General features: G+C 36.6%; 1 protein-coding gene across 2 annotated transcripts in view; it reads right to left on the bottom strand.

Moving 5' to 3' along the window:
• NRG3 (neuregulin 3) overlaps positions 1-21,163 on the bottom strand; it is a 400,436-nt gene that overhangs the window by 55,566 nt on the left and 323,707 nt on the right. The window contains exon 4 of one of the 2 annotated variants that reach the window (XM_086752050.1): positions 17,568-17,594. In XM_086752050.1, the coding sequence (XP_086608176.1) occupies positions 17,568-17,594 (27 nt within the window). The remainder of the gene's footprint in view (positions 1-17,567; positions 17,595-21,163) is intronic. The other variant, XM_086752051.1, reaches the window with a different exon arrangement.

Below are 21,163 nucleotides of genomic sequence, written 5' to 3'. Positions count from 1 at the left end.
GTAGATGCTTTAGCAAAAATAGAAGCCAGAAAAGGAAAACAGAAAACTAGAAAGGATTCCAGAAAATAGAAGAGGAATTAATATACTAGATGGCTGGTTCTGGTATTTCCACCGATAAAATAATTGGTGAGTTCAGTAATTTTCCATTAACAATTTTATTTCATTTTACTTGAGTCGTATTTTAGTTCATCAAACTTTTGATTTTAGAACTGATTCCTCTGAGATTTTCTGTCAGGAATTAAGCTTTGTTTCATCTAATATAGTCATACATTTATGCACCTAGCCACTTAACAAATTTTCATAAAATACAGGTGCACTTTCAGGTTCATCTTTCAAACCCCCACCAGTATAAAAGGAAGCTCTCTTGACAGATGCAATGATAAAAAATGTGAATACCAGGTTACATAAATGAACCACAATTACACTACTTGTTTGAAATGAATCTTATTAGAAGTGTAAGTTATAATCTATTGTGGTACCTAGGATACAAAAACATGGGTTTGATTTTTTTTTTTTAATAACTTATATTCATTTCAAAGACAATTGAGTCACTGGTAAATCAGAGGACACTTTATCTGAAATTACTTTCTTTCACTGGCTATACAAACAGTTTCAAATCAGTTTGTGCTCTGTCCCAGCTCACCTTTTTGTTAAACCTAATGGAAACACCGGGTGCCAGCTGGCAGCCCTCTGCTGTGCAGGGGATTACTCTAGCCTTTGCCATACCGCTCTGTGCTTTTCCCACCTACATGGGACAGGTTAGGTATGACCAAAGACGGCAGAGTTTTTTCACCATCTTTAACAAACTGCAGGATAAACTTTAAAAACAAAACAAAACAAACCTAACATACAATTACAGTCATGAAAAGCATAAAAGGTTACCTTTGGTTTCCAAAATTGAAAGATCTATGATTTACCTTTTGGGATGGCTAACTAAAAACCTCACCCAGTTGCATTCAGACTACTTAGTGAAGAAAAGAACTTATGCATGATCATTTGCTGAAGAAAATGGAAAATAACATTAATGAAAATGACTGTATCCTTTTACAGTCAAGTTGAATGACAGGGAAAAAAAACCCACGTATATAACACAGAAAGGGACAAAAAAGAGGAAAAAGCATATTATTTTCTACCTTTTAACTGGAAAATATATTTATTTAAAACTATCAAAATGTTTGATAGCATTATTTTAAATTTAAATTTCCAATCTGCAAATCTGTTTCCCTTTAAGCAAACTGGAACAGCTTTCATGAATTTCTTATCCTCCACTTGCAAAAACATATTATTTTCTTCAGAGCATATTTACTTCCATAACCCACTCTTCCTAAAATAATCTCAAAATAATAATCAGTTTGGTACTGGTTCATAAGCACCAGCTCAAGACTCTCTAGACTATGTAACCTATAATGTAAATCCTCTCTCTATATATTGCTAAGAAAGAATATCAGCAAACCCAGCTGATAATCACACAGAAGCTACTTTGGAAGAGCCAGGCCATCGTGATGTTTACAAAGTCGTGGCACAGAAAATAAAATCAAAATGACCACATGACCATTCAACACAGCATTTAACCTTGAAGACACAAAAATCACACAATTCTAAAATTATTCATAGAACTCAGCAAAACAAACCAAAACAATTCATCAGCCTCACGGCAGGGCTAATATATACTTACATTTCCATTGTCAGGGGGACAGCAAGAACAGCACAACACAAAGATCTCTGACTAAAACAAAAGGCTTTAAAGAAAGGCACTATACTTATAGAAGGAATTCAGATAGATTTTTGATGGACTTGCTACATAATATATTCCTTGCAAGTAAAAAAAAAAAAAAAAGCTAAAATGACCAGAAAAAAAACCCCAAACTTGTCACAAAAGGATGCTCAAAAGCACTCACCTTATTCAGAGAATCTACCAGTGTAAATGACTTCAAATGTAAATGTCATAAATTAAGGTAAGAACAGTACTGAAAAATTAATTACAGTAAAGGAAATGTCTGATTATCTTCCTTCCATATTGCACACTGAGGATCCAGATTAGTACCAGCAAATAATTGCTTTAGAATAATGCTGTTTTGCAACTTGTTGCATTAATGTAGTGTAAAATTTGGGAAATAATATCATGGAAGTCATCATCATTCAGTTCTAAACTCTTGCAATTTTTTTTTTTTTTTGTTATACATCTCTCAAGAAGAGTAAAATCCAATTTTAGGACATTTACATTTGCTCACAAATTGACTAGACATTTACTACATTGTGAAACTTCAGTATTTTTTATTTTATAAATTTTATTTTAGTTTAATTTAGACACTACTTGAGAAGTAAATTTTTCTTCCGCATTTACTACTTTGAGTAAATACACTATTAATGAAAAAACAAATTCAATCAGGTCAGCTTTTTGTACTATTGTACTTTTATCTGCATAAGTTAATGCATTATTAGTAGATACCAGAGCACACTATGAACATATGTTTATAGTGGCTGATCCACAGTGCTAGGGTGCTGCAGAGTGTTAAAAAATCCAAACCATTGATCGGTTAGACTGTACAACAAACTAAAAAAGATCATCAATCACTTCTGTAAAAAAGCATTCCTGATCTATATACCACTTTTAGATTACTGTAGAAATGTGTCCCAAAGTATAAAGATATCGTCCTGCTAAAGCGTGGTTTTGGTAATGGATTGGAGCTACTATTTCTGATGACTCCCTGAAGTTCCATTACCCTTTCACTTCATCAGTGGAGTGCCGAGTTGCTCACCGCCTCTGTTACAAAAGCCAGAGATTACACCACCCTCTTGAACACAAACAAGACAGCAAATGGTGTGAATGGGAAGTGCCATAGGAAGGCATTACTGCATCAATGCGGAACAGCAGAGTGATCACTGAAAAGGAGATCTTGGGGTTTTTTAGAAGTCAAGATTTGCATCTGCCATATTTCAGTACATTTCAGTTACTATCATTTGATATTGCAACCTATTTCACTTGTGCTAGTAATCTCTCAAGTGTGTAGCCAAGATGCATTCTTATCTCAGGTAAAAACCAAATATGTTCACTTTCATGAGCATTTGCATATTTTTATGAGCATATCCTTGCAACAGAACCCAGCATCTTGCAATATTCTCACACTGGGGGTCAGATCAGCAGCTTGAAGAAGCCAGGTTATATCCTGTCATCTTACCCAACTCGACACACTTTGTCGCTTCTCATGTTCAGTTCTCTTAAGTTAGTACAGAGCACACATTCATGCCCCTTGTTTTGTTTGGGAAGTGGCTAGCACTTCTGGGTGCTACCGGAAGTACATAATGAAATAACAATCATAATAAATAATCAAACTGCCTTTTTATACACTTTTAAAGCATCTTACTTTATGAAAAGTGATCTAAAAAGAAGTTTGGCCAATATGTAAAATGAAGTAGGAAAAGAAAAGTTGTCCCTAAAGGGAGATCATTAGTCTTTTCTTCCTTTTGCTGACAGCATCATCATCGAAACACCAGAAATGAAAGAATAATCTATTAACTTCACTTGGATTTATTGCATTGCCTGTTCACTGACACCATTCACCATAAAAACGGAACAGATGTATCTCAGTCTAGAAGGATGGTATCACAAAGCATCTTATGCAAAGCATTTTAACAATACTGTAGTCATATTTGCTATGTAAATATTCACTAAAACACAAAGATGAGTAGGATATGAAAGTAGAAATACTCTTTAAAAAGACAACTTAATTATTTTAAAAGCTATTAAAATTCCCTTAATTCATAGATTTGGAATATAGCATTCAAGCAATTTAAATATAGACAATGTTAGAAAGGAAACAGCATAAGAGTAACAAAAAAAGGAACCTGTAATAAATTTTCAGCACTGAGGCATGAGTCAATCCTGAATGTTAATCCACCTTTCATGATTATGCTCCTGATTCAGGCTACTGCAAAAGTATATATCAATAAAAGCACTTACAAAGTACAGTGCATGTTTCCTTAAAGCTGGGCCTGTCCTTCAAATACCTTTTCAAGCTTATTTTGATGGCATTCTTTAAAGTTTGTAGCTCTTTTACTAAGGCTCTTTGAAAATGAGACTTCATGGTTGAAGCTGTTTCAAGCAGTTTCTAATCCTGTTGTGCTAAACCCAAAAGATCTTTAAAGAATATGGATAAACTGACGGTGAATCTGTTCCTGGTACTCCTGCAATTGAATTCTGTTAAATGGTCTTCTATCAGGCATCACAGCAGACTACATATTGTATTTCTGTAAAGTGACTGGCAAGACTGTTAAACTGCTTTGCTTGTCTTTGTAGCCATTAGAAATCTCAAAACTTCCCGTTAATTCTTGACATTTTTGCTTAAATACAGAATTTAACATGAGATTAGGTACTAGGTGAGAAATTATCTATACCACAAACCTATACTACATGAGCAAAGACATCTTAAATAGAATAACTTTCTAGCTTTTCAGTTACAATGATCTAACCTAAAACAATGTCCTGCAGCTCATTAATTTTTGCATCTGCTTCTGCATAAAGCTGATAAAATACTGCAGGCTTGGATAATTACAAAGCCACAGACGGAGTTTTACTTTGAATTATATCACATACTTTTTCTACTAGTAAAATGACAAAAATAAATGAGGACTAGTGTAGTTTTGACAGGGCAAGAAAAGAAGGAATGAAGGACTAACAAAACTATGGCTAAATACATTTTTACTTGTTAAAAGCACAACATTCTAAATAAGCAGATAATTGAGTATCAATAAGCAATTATTTGTCTGAAATATAAAGTATCAAAAATAAATAATTCCAGAATATTTCTACACAAATAATAAATTGAGACATTTAAACTAGACCTAAGGAAAATCTTTTACTGTTGGGACAGTCAAGCATTGGAACAGGTTGCCTAGAGAAGTTGTGCAGCCCCCAGTTTTTAAAGAATAAGCTGGATAAAGCATGAGCAGCCTGGTGGCACCTGAGTTGACCCTGCTTTGAGCATCAGATTGGATGCTCAATCACAGAACCATCGAATAATTCAGGATTCAGTCCCACCCTGAATTATTCAGTGGTTCTGTGACTTCTGTTCTACAAATACCTTTTTAAGTAAACAGGAAAACTCACAGGCACACCAACGAATGCTCTGGAGGACAGAAGTTTCAGACAAGTGGGGAACACGATTTTTTTAGTCACCACCTCTTCAAAGCTAAAAAGACAATAAGTACCAAGTAATATTCTCAGATAAAATATTAAGAATTAGAAACAAAAGGTTTGTAACCTAGTAAATAATATAAAATAGCTAGTAAATAATATATTATAGATCAGGAACTGCTTCAAACATATTGCACAGGGAGGCTAGAGCATAAAGACAGAGATAGCAAAGAGGGAAAGAATACTCTAAATTATCGTAACAGGTGTGTAACTCCTTGCACTGCAGTGCTCTTCACAAATAACTAAGACAACTGAGACCTTGCAGAGGTCGGCAAAAAGAACTCTGAAAAAACTGAAGGCTAGCACTCATTATTGAATTACTAAAGAGGTTTTAAGCTTGAGCATAAAAGAAATAAAATAAAAAGTTCTGAATAATAGATGCAGGTGTTCATATATGGACTTATGAATAATTCAGAAAATTTAACATTACAGACTTTTGCTAAGAAAAAAAAAGAAAGTTAACACCAACAGCAGAAGTAATAGCAACACCAAAATAATCAGGGGATAAAGAGATGGCTGCAAATAGAGGTGTGCCAAACAATGAAAAATACAAGGAAGAACACCTAAAGGATATAAATAGCTAAAAAGCTATTCTCTCAAAAACGGTGGCACAAGAGTAATGGCAGCAAGCGACAGACTCCTTTAATTAGAAGACGACCTTGCAAGCAGGTCTATTGGCACAGCTGTGCTATCAACACAAGCATCAATATTTTTTAGATTACCCAGAGCAAAAGAATGAAGGATAAGATGAAGATATCAAAGACAATGAGCGAGCAGTAAAGATGACAAAAGGATAAATGAAGTGACTGATAGTACAAACCTTGATACCATAAAGAACAAGGAGTTTTTTCTCCCAAGGAATGGGAGAAAACAGTAATGTTACATCATGGGATGTATCTATGAGAAGATAATTCCAGACAAGTTAATCACATACTGGTATTTTCATGATTTTTTTTATTAGCATACTTTACTGAGAGAAGAAACTCTACAAATTTAAATTGAAGCTTTAAATTTATAAAAGAATTAGGGAAAGGGAGCATATTTGAGGGGGCAGGGAATAGGCTTTTTCCCCACCATATTCTTCACAGTACCAAACAGGGGAACAATCTATATTCCCATTTTTGCTGCATGGCTGAGATGGCAAACCAGCCCCACCAAAATCCAGGAACGCAGGCTAGACATGCAACAAGGTATTTGGAGCACATTTTGATCCTAAATTCACAAGGCACTTTGTTACAATAAGAGTTGCAGCTGCAAACTTAAAGGTGATTCTGAATTTTCTTTGCACAAGGACTGTTGGATCCTCACTGCACACAAATGAGCAGACTGAACAGGATGATTACTGAACTGATTCATGGACTACAGATGCTAAATCCAATCCATAAAAGGTATTGAGTCAATGAAACGATAAAAATAGCTGATACATGAATACTACCAAGTCCTAAAAGATATAGAAAAAATTACAAGTCACTTGAAAAAGCAAGCCAATGGCATTACATTATTACTCACTCTTTGAGCAGAACAACACCTGCCATGAAAGTTGAACAAAGCAGCCTCCATGACAAGGTATGCATTTTAATTGTCTTTCAGATGTCTTCTGTGCACACAAATTGCATCATATTCAATTAAGAAATTTTGACCCAATACTGAGAAGCGAAGTATTGTCCTTCCAGCACAGTTCTCAGAAATCACTAGTTGTATTTGGCAAAGCATTCATAAGTAACAGAATTTCCATATTTTTGTTGAGGTTTTAATGAGATAAACAAAGCTTATTGGAGCTAAATCTTGAGTAGAACATGTACCTTAAATAAGCAATCCTGGGAAAAACACATTAACTTCAAATAAATAGCATAACTTAAGACAAGTATATCCACCTTTTCACTCCAGTTCACCCTTAAGAGGTGCCTATTCACCCTATTCACATCTTGGAATAAATTAATTTTAAATGGCTTGATTTGTTTCTGTATGATTTTTATAGGATTCACTCACCTTTTCCCACTAATGGTCAGTCATCTTCTTTCAAGGCAAGATTCACTACTAATTGAAAGAATGAGATACTCTAGCACTACCTTACCTTGAAAAGAGACTCTCCACCAGGCAAGAGAAACTTTAAAAGCACACTAGAAAGATTTAAAAGACAAAAAAAAAAAAAAAAAAAAAAAAAGACTGAAGTAAAATGTTTACTTGTTTTGCTGATTTTCTCTTCATCATTCATTAAATGAACAGTTTAAGAACTAAGGATGCTTTCTTGTTTTTCTCTTCAGCACATTTCCCAAAGAACAGAAGCATAAAGAAAATTCATGCAGCAAAATTAGCAGGAGTCACAGTGCTGTTCTCACTGAGGCAAGTTCTTCATTTAAATTTAACAAAGTCTTATTTTTTTATGGTACACATTATAACAATTCACTACATGCAACTATTTTTACCTCCACAATTTTAAAGGTCTACCCTGAAAGTCCACAGTAATGTACAAAATCTACAGCTCAGCTGTATTGTTCAGTTCATAGACTCTACCTTACAGATGCAAAAAAAAAAAAAAAAAGTGGCACAAAAGACATCTACATTTTTCTCATCAGAAGCAAATTGTCCTTATCCTGAAAACAAATTTAAATTAGTTGAATGAGAGTAATGAGCACAGTGTAGAATAAATAAAGAAAACAAAGTAGCTGGTATTTTTTCACTAATATCTCATGCAAGTGATAAATACATATTTTTGTTTTTCTAAAGCTGATTAACTGTTTAACACTGTTGTATTAATTTTCTGAGCATTTATATTTTATGAGCTGGGCAAGTTAGTGTACATTACAAGTCCCATCTTTCAAATGCTATTTCACTTCTGGATACAGGGCAGGACATTACAATTATAAACGAGTAAAATTTCCGTGTGTGCGTGTCACACTCTCCATTAAAGCTAAACAGAGCAGTTGTGATACAACTGATTCACAATTACTCCTGTAAACAGCAACATGCACTTAAATAGAATAAGTTACATTGATCAGTAAATTTATGAAACTGCAGAGGTATAGAAAAAAAGAAGAAAATGAGGTGGATAAAAAAGAAGAAAAGGTAGTGAGAAGAAGAATGAAAGTTCAAGAGAAAAAAGGGAAGATACTCCTAGCTTTGCACAATTACACAAAATTACTTATATATGCTAAGGTTTTGTAACTACTTATGAGGGATTTATCTGTTTTCCAGTTTTAGGTGATTTGGAGCCAATCAGGAAAAGGACAAACTCACTTCATGTGAATCCAGCCATACACTTGATCTTGATTTCAAGTTCTGCAGATTATATTTGAAATAATAGAAATTTTATTGAAATAGCCATTGACTTCCCATGGAATTCTCAATATTTCCAGTCAACTAACACTCTGAAAACGCCCAAAGTCTTTGTAGGCATCAATTTTAAATACCGTTGGCTTGCACAGAGACACTTAAGTCTTTACAGTGCTGAAGAACTTTGTGCTTATCCAATGCCATGGTAGACTGGCAAGAAGGCTGCAAGTGCAGCTGGCTATGGCACAGGATGGAGGAAAGACTCAGACAGGGCAGCATTCAGTACAGCGGTATGGAAGTTCTTCAGCTGATTAACACCATGTTACTTTCATGACTTAAAATCTTGTACTTGTTGAGACTAAAGTCATTATTTCAGTGACAGAAGGAAATAACTTACAGTCCTAGCCATTAACAGCAACTCACGGGAAACTACTAATAGAAGTATTAACGCTCTTAATTGCAAATAAACTTCTTTTCTCCCACTTCCATCTCCTGTAAAAACTGCTTGGTTTTAATCATTTTGTCTAGCTCTTCGCTTTCTGTTCTTTTGAGTGGATTTTTTTTTTTTATTTCACTGTCAAATACTGAAGACTCTAAATTTTCAGTTAATTCTGCTGAGAACTTCAATACTGTCACATTTTATATTCCTTCATTACCAGGTTATTATTTTATATTTTCCTTTCTATTGGAATGTGAAATGCAAAATTACCAAGAGTCCTGAAAGAATAACCATAAAGTAATACTATGTTACAATAGAGTTTACTTGCTAATGTAAGCTTGGAGTAGTACATAATTAACTTATCACAAAAATAAAAAAGGATCATATTAATTCATATGAGAATTACTAGATGACTGATACAATAAGTATAACCACAGTGATTAAACTACATGAGCAGGATCCAAATGGTGTTTGAAATTTCTGAATCCATACTAAATGAAAATACCTCATGGCAATTAATTTTACCAAAGATGAAAAGTTAGCACTAGTAAACAAAAAAGCTTGTCTGTCATCTGCATGCAACAGTTTGCAATTCTGTGGTTATTTATTTCACTGCTGTTAAGAACTGAGCATACAAGAACAACACATGCACACTAATACACACTAGTTGTATTTTCCTCCTCCTCTTCTGCTGCTCAAGGCTTGTTTCCCAGATAACCGTCAGGCTGTCTAGTCAGAAGCAAATACTGATAGATACAGCTTGGGTAACTGGATAAGCAGCACTTCTCAGCACAGACAGCTTCGTTCTGAAATGGGAATAAATTGATGCTGATGGGGACAGGAAGTAGGATCATGAGACAATTTTTAATTACCGTAAAAATAACTATTAAAAACAATCAGCCAGAGTAGGAATATCTCTGCACTTCTCCATGTGCCAATATCCCACAGGTCCTGCAAAAGAAAAGAAAAGGAAGTGTATGAAAAAATAATTTAGTGCTCTGCATAGTGCATTGTCATTTTTTCCACACTGCTTACCGTTCTCCTTTGCTTTCAGCAATTAGTGGCAGGACACTGTCTCTACTCATTCTAGGCAGAGAGGACACAAAGATTTAGTTCACCGTCAGAAACATCAATTTTTGTATACAACTGTAATATACATTACAAGTGCACCACTGCCATGGAATATTTATTGTGATACTTACCTTCTGCTTTCCAAAACCTTGCATCATTTACTGGACGAGACTTGACATCTACATAACACCTCCAAGTAGGAAAAGGACAAATCAGCACTCGTTCACTGTGGCTGCGTAAACATCACACAGCTCAGGCATTTGGAGCCTCTTGTCCTGTAGCAAGATAACTTCAGTACGCAGTAAACAACCTTCTGCTAATAAAAAAACCCCCATCCTAGTGGGGAATGGAACAATGGATTCCAAGTTCTCATGGGCATGTTGGGATTGTACTTACTGCTTTGACGCCTCCTCCAGGCTCCTCTCTCAACTGGAAATATAAAGTCTCACTGGCAAGTCTTCATGCAGATCTTGCCTTGGTCCTGCTAGGCTTCTTTCGGTAGCATACAATATATACAAATCACTCTTTACATATTTTTGCATCTGGTTAAACTGGAGCTGAGCCAAAACAAGGCCAAGAGTAAAATCTCAACACTGCAAGTCAGCTAATTGCATTACTAGACCCTTGTGGTGTCAGTTTTAACAATTCCTCAAGCTCAGCGAAGCATTTACCTAAATATCACATTCAAAATGCACGTTACGAGACTGACTGGGTATAAGGTCACATTTAAATACACAGCTGTCTGTTCAGTGTCAGTGCCATCCAATTACCTGTATTTAACGACAAAAAGTGTTTACCTCTGAGATACACCAGTCATGCAGGAACCTAGGGCATACACATAGGTTCTGGTTCCCAAACCAGAATATGCATACACAGACACATAATACAGCAAAGCCCCTCTGTGAGCAGATGAGATGCTGTGTCCTCAGTTGAAATCCAGCCTCGAAGCACACATCCTTTGTCCCTGAGGTGACAATACAGCAGGAATGTTCTTGAAACCAGCACCATGTAGAAGAGATTTGTACCTGGCACTAGGAGTTACATGGAAACTTACCTGGAGGCTTGTACACAGTATCTGTTCTTAACAGATAACACTTTGACATTACTAGTACCCCCAGATCAGCACATAAAGATACACAGTACACATTCACACTGGAAGTGACAGCCGAATGGATATGTAGCGTTACCGATAACATATACCCACTTTTGCAGATTGATATTCTGCTTAATGCAACTACCAGCTGCTCCAAACTCAGTCCCCAGCAAAGCAGAGAAACCCAGTCCAATTCTGGCTTTCTAAACTTGTCAAAATACTGTGTTATCCATTTTTTTTTTAGTTTCCGTAAGGTCCATCACAAATGATTAGTATCTTCAGTTAGAGGAAGCAGAAGAAACCAAACACAGAGGAAGGTCACCAGAACAAGTTACATATCTTAACATTATTTGATCCACTTTATCCACACAGTTCACAGCATTATTGTTTTGATAAAGCACTACATACAATTAACAGCATACATAAGTTAACTGCATGGTAAATCTTAGTTTTGCCTTTTAAAAACAATGCAAGTTAAACCAACTCAGTTCATTGCCAATACAGAAAATGCAGATAAGTTGGAAAAATGACATATTGAGAAAAGTACAGATGGCAGCCCTGAAACATCTAGGAATAAATCTCTCCCTCCCACTAAACAAAAAACAAACTGTATCTCCCAAACGGAGACAAGAAGTTTTAAGGGAGCCTGCAACACGTTCACTAGATGCACGCTGGACTTCATTTAGGAGGTACGTTCTCCTAAACAGGTACAATCACTGGCACAGCTTCCTCCAGCCACTGAGGAACCTCTGCTTCATCTATTAATTACTGTTGTAGCACACAGACATCAACTGTTTGTATAAAATTATCTCTTCTGGTGCTCATGTGTCTTTTCTCTAGAGGTGATAAATGACTCTTCTTCACAGCTAAAAGATTCCCATGGAAAGTGCTGAAGATCTAAAACCATTTCATGCCTCAGGATACTATTGTTATTTTGCAGCACACTTAAAATAGGACAGGTATTTCACAAAGCAAAGAGAAAGACACGGTCCCAAGAGCAAAGCCTTTACTAACTCTGAAAAGGTAAAATCAGAAGAAGGTAAGGAAAAGTTGGGGCAGGATGAAGAACAAACGGATTCAAGGAGCAATGACAACAATGGTAGTAAACATTAGAAGTATCAATGCCTATCCCTCTTAGTTCTTCAGGAATTTACTGAAGCAGTACAGATACAATATTTCAAATGCTTACGATGAACAACAATATAATTATTAGACAGATATGCTTTGATAGTACTGGGAGATGATTGTGATCAGAATCTCTAATAATAGGTTTTGTGTACAGGAACATAAAAGCTGTCAGTGTGCCACATTACCAGAACAGAATCTATACGCTTTATACTTTAAAAAAGGAATAAAGGGAAAACTGAACTTTATTTTTTAAACATATGTCCTTTAGAACACAGACATTCTTTGCTCATGTACTTGAACATTCATCCTCTCTTCCAGGGAGGACAGGAGTGTTAGAGGGTTTTATAACAGGTAAGAGCTGCTAAGTGGTAACTAAAGCTAGGATCATCCCATGCAGACACTGGCTATTTATTTTCATTGTCTGTTTGCTGCTACCAGACATTGAGTTTCATAAGACAGCTCACCAGCTGCACATTTTGTGAGCTGTGCAGGAACTAATGAACTTTGCCTTTTTATTTCCTTGCAAACATGAAAAATACCAAATTGTTGCAGTCTTGCTTATAATGCCCATCAGCAAACCCAACTTTTGCAGTCTGGAAAAATCAAAATGCATCTGTCACAGTGCATGATACAAGGTCACAGAGTCAATTTAGCTAACCAGATCATGTGTTCCCGGAGTCTTAGGCGTACAATTGTCTTATCACAATGAGAAGGCAGTGAGACTCAGCACACTGAAAATAAAGCATGCACCATCTTCTCCAACATTAACAACTGCTCAGAGTACAGAAAACTGAATACATTTCACATTGTAGTCATTGCAAGGAGATATATAAATTTTAATAGGATCCCATTCTTGAGTTACTTTATTGCTCTGCTCAATTAAGTGTTATTTAATGATTCACCACTTCCAAGGGTATTCTATATCATTCATACTCCATTGACTTCCGTGAAGCTTATTCTGATTTTTCCAGAAAAGATGACTAGTTCTAAGGAAAAATATGAATTTCCTGTGTAAGGCCTAAGTATCAGCAAGTTAAAAGTAGTGACTAAATATAGCAACCACTGTATTATTTTTGCAATTCACACTTAGGGAGATTCAGCTTATCACATCATAATTATTTACACCATTGGTTTAACTGCTAAGCAGCCCAAGAATGAGGACTATTTCATGTAATGACTGTATTTCCATCAAAACTGTAATGGCTCGTGTGTTGCACTTTCTTGTGGCATTTTATTTTCAGCTGTCTCCATCGTAAATTACTGTTACAGAACAAAAGATAAAGATCCTGGATCATCAGATTAGGTGGTGTAGATGAATTGCTGAAATAGTCATGTATTGTAGCCGGTTATTCCAAGACTCACTCACCTTCACATTTCATCCCTTAACACACCTTAACTCTACTCATTCTCAGTGTAAGAAATAAGTAAAACCGATGACTCCTTGTGTCGAGCACTGACTCTGCCCAGAACATTCATTTCCAAAGATCACACTCAGGCTTTTGCATCTCCTTGTACCTGGTAGTTAAAGCAATTATTTCCCTCTGTAGCTGCACATACGCAAGGTCGGTCTCCACAACTCAGCTTTCAACTGCTACCTGTTGCACCAAAGTAACCTGATCAGCTGGCTTGGCTATCGGAGATATTTGGCTTCATCATCAAATTTTCTATCAGACAAAAATAAACCATTCAGTCCTGAAGTGCGGTTAACCACTTGGGTCAAAAAATGATAGCTGTAGATACACATATCCCCATGCTATCTAATGCTAACAACATATCACTTTGTTTTCTCATTGAATAAAGACTGCTTGTTTCAATCTTTTTTTTTACAAGCTCACTGCCTCACATGAGCATCACTACCAACAGCCAGTCTGCTTTCAATTTACATGAAACTATTAATATAAGGAGTTTGTAAGAACATTGTGATAATATTTACTTACCTTTGTGTTGGAAATTTAAAGAAAATTGCATGCACCATCATTGGTGAGACACTGGGAACCATATGCACCAATCCAGATCAGGTGCATTGCACTCCTGCGTGACCTGTAAACTATTCTCCCATGCATCGTCATCCTCTCTTAAGGGGAATCAGGGAGTACAGGCAAGGAGGCAGCAAAGTCTGCACCCTCTTGCAAGGATGAAACAGTTTCTGTGTTACATACTGCTGAAAGAGATTCCCCAGAGAGCTGAGGAATCTAAATGCAGAAAGCCTGACAAAAATTACTGTAACTGAGAACCTAAGGCGCAGAGAGATTAAAATACCTTGCCCAAAGCCTTTCCGGCAGATCGCATCAGAGATGGAAATTGAATCTAGCTCTCACGAGCAAGTATCAAACACAAGACTTTTTTTTTTTTTTTCTTCCTTTGAGGTACTAGAAAGTGTAAAGCATTTCCTTATCACCAGAAATTTCATAAAGCTCGGCCACTCTGATCACAATACTTAAATGCACATTTTTAAGGACATGGTGTCCCTCTGACACATACTTGGCTTTATTTAACTTTACTTATTTCAAGAAAAATTGCACATGCATACTTCAGACTCATACATTAATAGTTACATTTGCAACATTTTAAAACAGATGTGCCACATTCATATATCTGGATTTATCTCTGTTACCCATATAAAGAAACAGACACTGCAAATCAAAGGCAGCAACAATATTAAAGTATCAGGTATTCATGTTTGGGAATACACAATACTGAATATTGTATGGAACATAAACCAGACAATATCCAAAAGGGCAAGGAGGTGTGAGAACATGAGAGAGGTCAGTGCAGTAGATAAACCGAATGCATAACTCTTGTTCAGTAAGTCCTGCACATCAGAGCTAAAGTTCTTGTAGGAAGCATATTCCAACAGGTAATGGAAAAGCAATGTGCACAGCCTCTATCTACTGAGCTCTAGAACTGGCTGCCACAGGAGCTTGTGGGGGAAGACAGTATCACCTGGTTCACAAAGTACACACAAATTCATGGGCAGTAAAAGGACTAGGTAAGTACATACACTCCAATGATTCTTGACAGTCCAGGAAAAAAAAACAAAAACAAAAACAAAAACCAAAACCAAACAAAACAAAAAAAACCCCAACCAACCAAAAAAACCAGACTACACTCATCTACTTTTCTTCTAAACTAGATGCGTAGCTAGTATACATTTCATCTGTCCCCTGAGACACCTTTATAGACAGATGTTCCTATCTACGTAAGATTTTAGCTTTAACTAATGTGGAAGGATTTCAGTCTTCCTTGGAAATCGAAGCTTACATGGCATTCAAGCTAAATTTCTGAAAGATGATGATGGAAACAGAATTCCTAAGGCAAGTGAGCCCACAAATGCAATGAAATCATTAGAGTGTTCCCTGGATCACGTACAAACAAGGCTAAGCTCTACAGCATCTATACATTCTTATTTTTCATGATTGAAAAATACTCTTCTCACTAATAGCAATTATTTTCTACAGTACAGAAGTAACTCACGGGAAAGGCTTTGCAAGAGTGGCCCTAATTTGATGAGTAACACCTGATCTCTCGGTATACAGGGTGGAGATCTGGACTTAGCTACATGTGCAGGAATGATTCCATATGTGCTTACACTTCCTAGGTAAATCTTCAAAAAGACTGGAGGGGGGTTTAGGAAGCACAAGCATTTCACTTTCATGTATGATTCTGGAACTTGCTTTTTTCCAGCCCACAGAAAACCACCTCAAGTCTCATTTTAGACTGCTGTCATAATATTTACAGGCTCAAGACACAAGATTTCATTAATTTCTGTATCATCAAGATCTGTTCCAATTTTAAATAAGACAATCAGAAAGCTACTCATACGAGAAGACTAGTCTGAGCCAAGACTTTAGGGGCTGGCTTTATTTCAAGCCTTAAAGAGATGTCTTAAAAAAAAAAAAAGAGGAAACTAAAATGCTCAAAATAAAGTTAAAATAATTCAGCTTTGCCTCCTGGGTAACACTTTCCTGCTTCCTATGGAAAGGCTCACTCTAAAAATACTATATGTACTCCTTATCCTCTTCCTTTTATGTATACGCTTGTCCTTCAATTCATACGCCTCAAGACTGCCGCTTACAATTTAAATTAAGCAGTAAAACTGGGATATATGCAGAGCCTTTAAAGTAACCATTTCCCAATTGTGCTTGTCCACAGTCTGTGAAAACATTTGCATCGATTCCATTACTTTTAAAGTTTCATGTAAAATGAAGTGAAACACTAAACTTCTGGAGATCACTGAATAGTTCTCTAGAGAGAACTTCTCTAGAGAGGAGATAGTTCTCTACGTATGCCATACAAGTCCAAAAGCAGTAGGAAAAAATCCCTTAACCTGTTGGCTATCCTCTCACTAATGCAGCCTGCCACACAGTTAATATTGATCACCATATTGGTTTCATGACAACTTATACTCAACTTGTCAACAAAAGCCCTATATCACCACTTACAATCGCTAGGCTATCATATTTTTATATTTAAAATCTTAAAAAAAAAAAAACAACAAACAACTAAAATGCAACATAGGGAAACGACACATTAAAAGTAATTTTTTATGACTTCAATACTAATTGGCAAGCTTTTTATTATAGTGTTTTCAGTTACATTTAATGGTTTATGCAAGCTGTTTCTACAAAATGATGCACCAGTCCACTAACTCTGCTAAGGACAAACCTTGGCTTCCTCAACGGAATTACCTATGCCCTCTGCAGACCACCAGCTGAGAGGTGAAGCGGTGATGTGTCAAGCCTATCATTCTGTCAGGCTATGGATACATTACAGGGCAGCAAGTGAGTTAACAGAACATGATCCTTCCCTTTCGAAAATTATAAGCAGCAATTATTCACTCTGGCTCTACCTTTTTCCTAACCTGAAAAAACCCCACCTTATTTCACACAGTCACATATATTTGTCCCTTTTCTTAAAACTATTCCTCTGACTTGTCTGTTAAAAGCTAATAAAATGGTTCTTATTAAACTTAGTTACATTTAACATTGTAATCAACATCAAATTCTGAAAAAAAAATCTAGTTTAAAATTTACTTCACATGAAGGTAGGCATTAACTCTTTCCTAAAATCTCATATAAATATTATTCCTCAAATTTAATGATATGGCCATGTAATCTTTATATTATATTTCATTAAAAAGAAATAAAATTCCAAAACATCATTATGCAGTTTTTAAGCCCCCTAGCAGTGGACAAGAGAAAAATTAAATCTTCATATAAATTCAAAAGGTAATCTGTAAATACAATAGAAGCCAAATCCCAAATCCACTGATGGAGGTCATGGGAGCCTTCCCATTAACTTCCATGTGCTTTGGGATAAGGCATCAAGATAAATATTACCAAGCGAAAGGAAGAGAAATAAAAACTTACCCATGAATTCAATTCCTAAATGGTCTGCTATACCCAAGAAAGCATGTAAAAGAAAAAAAAAAAAAAAGAAAAAAGAGACAGGAATGTTAGAAATAGACCAAAATGTAAATATCACCTTTATCATCACTGGTAGCATTCAATATTTATACAGCAGGGGGTCGAAGGCCCACTGTGTGGATACTGGTCAAAAAGAAAAGCAGAACTCTGCCCTTGGAAGGACAGTCCTGAGAGGGGAATTTAGAGCACTGAGCTGTCACAGAAGGGAAGTGTATTTGGGGAAGGACACAAATGCCTTTATTCATTATATTTATATTCGACTGAAGTGCCTCAAGCCAGCTACCTACACAAATTTCATTTTCTCTTCCTCCTGAAACTCCTCTCTCAATGTGCTAACTATTATCATTAGCTAGACAAGGTTCTGGCTTTCATTTTCTCTGACAGAGATCAAAACCTAAAGAGATGAATGGAAGGCTTTTACCAAGTTTTGCAGCTGTCATTACAGTACAGAGGCCACACTTGCACCTGATGTACTTCCACAACTGCTATCTGTTGTGCAATAGAAAACCTGACTTCAGGAAACAATAGCCATGTTCCCTATTTAGCCATCTGATTGATAAGATGCAATAATTTCAAGACATTTAGAACTGAAGCCAAAACGCTGAAGTTTATAGAATATTGACTGAATTTACCAAATGGAATTCAAAACATTTCAGGACCTTTTTTCACATGACAAAGTAGGATATGATATGTCTCTAACAGACAGATGTTTTAGTGAAAAATAGATTTAAATTTATATAAAACACTTATTAATTTTAAGTTGATAAGAATTATATTTAAGTTGATATACGATTAAAGAATAACAAACTCTGCATCCCGCAGGGCCTGGCATCAGAAAAAATGTTAACTGACTTCTCAGAACTGAGTGTGTAAGGAGTAGAAGCCTCAAGTTCAAACTGAAATTGTGGAAGGCCAGACTTTCAGAAAGGCTGCAAAATTTTCTTCTACTCTTGACTTAAAATATTTTGCCTTTCCACAGAAGGTAAGAATTGCATTATAAAGAATAGAGAAATATTTTTTTTCCTGAGGAAAACACAATATTTTAATTTAAAATACAATAAAAGCAAAATATTTTAATTGTGTTTGTCTCCCTTTCAATTTCTAATCACACTTCCTTAATGTAAAACAGATTAATATGTGATTTTGCCAAAGTGTATAAATCAGTGTACAAGTCTATACAATAGTTTCTGAACTCCATATTTATCTTCATACAGAAGACAATAAGCATCTCAAAAGAGAAGAACAGAAGATGATGCTATGTAGTATAAATACCTTATTAGCACAGTATTAGGAGAGGCACAAGTCTAGCTATATACAAATGAATCTTTTTAGTATTAAATACATAACTCAAAATCATACATATATGTATTCCACATTGCAATCTTCTAATCTGTATTCTTGCATTCATGTACAAACATTTGACACAGGGATGTAATTCTTGTAAGAGCATGATATCAGAAATATCGGAAGTGCATTCAACATACTATATTCGGAGAGATTTGTAACTTGGGTTTTTTCCTCTAATTTTCTGTACCTGTGAAATCTGCAAATATTATCTGTGTGCAATTCACACCTTGCATCCTTCTGCAAACTAGATCAAGATGAAATCAACAATTGCTTACTTTAAAAAATGATAAAGGAGATCAAAGCACTATAATCTGGTCTCGAAGTAGTTAAAGATATTCACACATGAAGCAAGACCACGCAACACCATCTACACCTGCTAAAACAATCCTGCTTTCCTAACCAAGCTATACACATTTTCCATACAATGTGTTCCATTGGCAGCCTGCAATCTCCTCATAGAGTTTACCAACATGGTTAAAAGCCACTTTCTCAAAAACTGCACATAAAATACACCTTTCCTTTAAAAAATGGAAAAAGAATTTTAGTTCATCTTTGAGTGGTTTATGCAAGAGAGAGTCAAGGGTATCTGTAGCCTTCCTGGGAAACGAGTTCAACTAGAGAGGGTGGAAACATGTCAGGTTATTTACTTTAAATCTCTCATGTGCCTGGAAAGCAACTTCAGCAACCTGCATAACATATATTGCTGACAAAGCTGATTTACATAGATTATGACGAAAGAATGTCTAATGGGATAAATCTTTAGAGTACAATATCCAAGCTGACAAGTTATATCATCAAGCATAGTTCAACATGCTCTACGAGCTGCTATCTGGGAACAGAAAATAAGAAAATTATAATTATTATGGATTCAGTGCACACTGGCACTGGTGCAGCCCTCTTGCCCCGCTGCCGTGGCACACGTACGACAGCAACGGTGCCCAGGCCTCGGAGTCGGCCTTGGTGCTCCCCCTCGCATTTGGGGAATGGACGCTGCCCCAGAGCCAGCAGCGGCAGAAGAGCGGTGGCCGGGAGGTGGAGAAGGCCTCTGGGCTGGGGGCCAGGTGAAGGCCACTGGCTGCACAGCGGGGAACGCCACAGGTGACAGTGACGCCTCAGGGACTACACACAGCGTACAAGCCTTCCACACCTCCCAGTATCATGCAAGCGCTGCTCAAATGCAGTAAAGCACAGCTGGTGGTTTGGTTTTTTTCCTTTTTTTTTTTTTCCAACTTTCTCTTTTTACAATGGCAAAAAGACCATCTGTAACACCACCATTCTCTGCGTCCTTCCCTCGTTCCCTGGTTTGAGTGTCAAGCCTCTGTGTCTAAAAAATGAAAGACATTCTGATCCCAGAAACAACAGCACTACTTGAGCTGCTCAGAGGCTTCAGAAGTAAAAAGGAGGGGAAAAAAATAAGAAAAAAAAAAATTGTGTTAAGAGTCTTAAAGTCCTCACATTCTTCCCTTCCTTTCCCCCCCTCATAGCAGAAATTCAGCTGCACTCACACCTTACCAAAACCTTAACTTTGAAGCTTGTTTTCCGTAATACAAATACGGGTCTGGTAGCAATGGCATTTACGAAAGCGTTCAGCACTCTGAATTGGGGACACAAGGCAAGGAAAGGCACGAGAAGTCAGCCGTCATTAATCAGACCTGTTGTTTAGCTCTTAATGTTTTTATCATTCTAAGATGTTTACTCCACTAGCTACAGGGAAAAAAAAAAAAAAACAAACCAAAATTCCACAATATCACAAAAAAAATAAACAAATCCAAACAAATGTCACATTTTTGCATCTGAAAAAAATCAGAAAAGGAGAGAAAATGATTGCTTCCAACCCCCAAGCCCTCATCTCAGCTAGGCCCTGCCAAAGGCCATCTCCAAAGCCCCCAGACCCCTTTTCAGAAGGCAGAAGGCAAACGCTGGCTCTCTTGGGGTGAGACCTTTATACTGCAGCTTGCCATTCCTGGCAGAGGAGCAACTGGACTCTCATGCAGGTACGAGGGGTCAGAAACCTCCCTCCTGGAAACACAGCGGTGAGGTGAGTCCCCAGGGCTCCCAGGGCTGCTGCTTCCCCCCCTGCACCCAGCCTGTTCTGGCAGCAAGGAAAGGAGCGAGGGGGAAAAGTACGTGGAATAGGTTGCCCCTTGGTGACCAAGCATCACTTCAGTGGTTACTCTCACTTGCCCTGCTGC

Source organism: Chlamydotis macqueenii, chromosome 7 (assembly GCF_036417535.1).
Source record: "Chlamydotis macqueenii isolate bChlMac1 chromosome 7, bChlMac1.mat, whole genome shotgun sequence".
Classification (NCBI taxonomy): domain Eukaryota; kingdom Metazoa; phylum Chordata; class Aves; order Otidiformes; family Otididae; genus Chlamydotis; species Chlamydotis macqueenii.
Note: the sequence above shows the minus strand (reverse complement) of the source record. Positions and strands in the feature narration are given on the sequence as shown.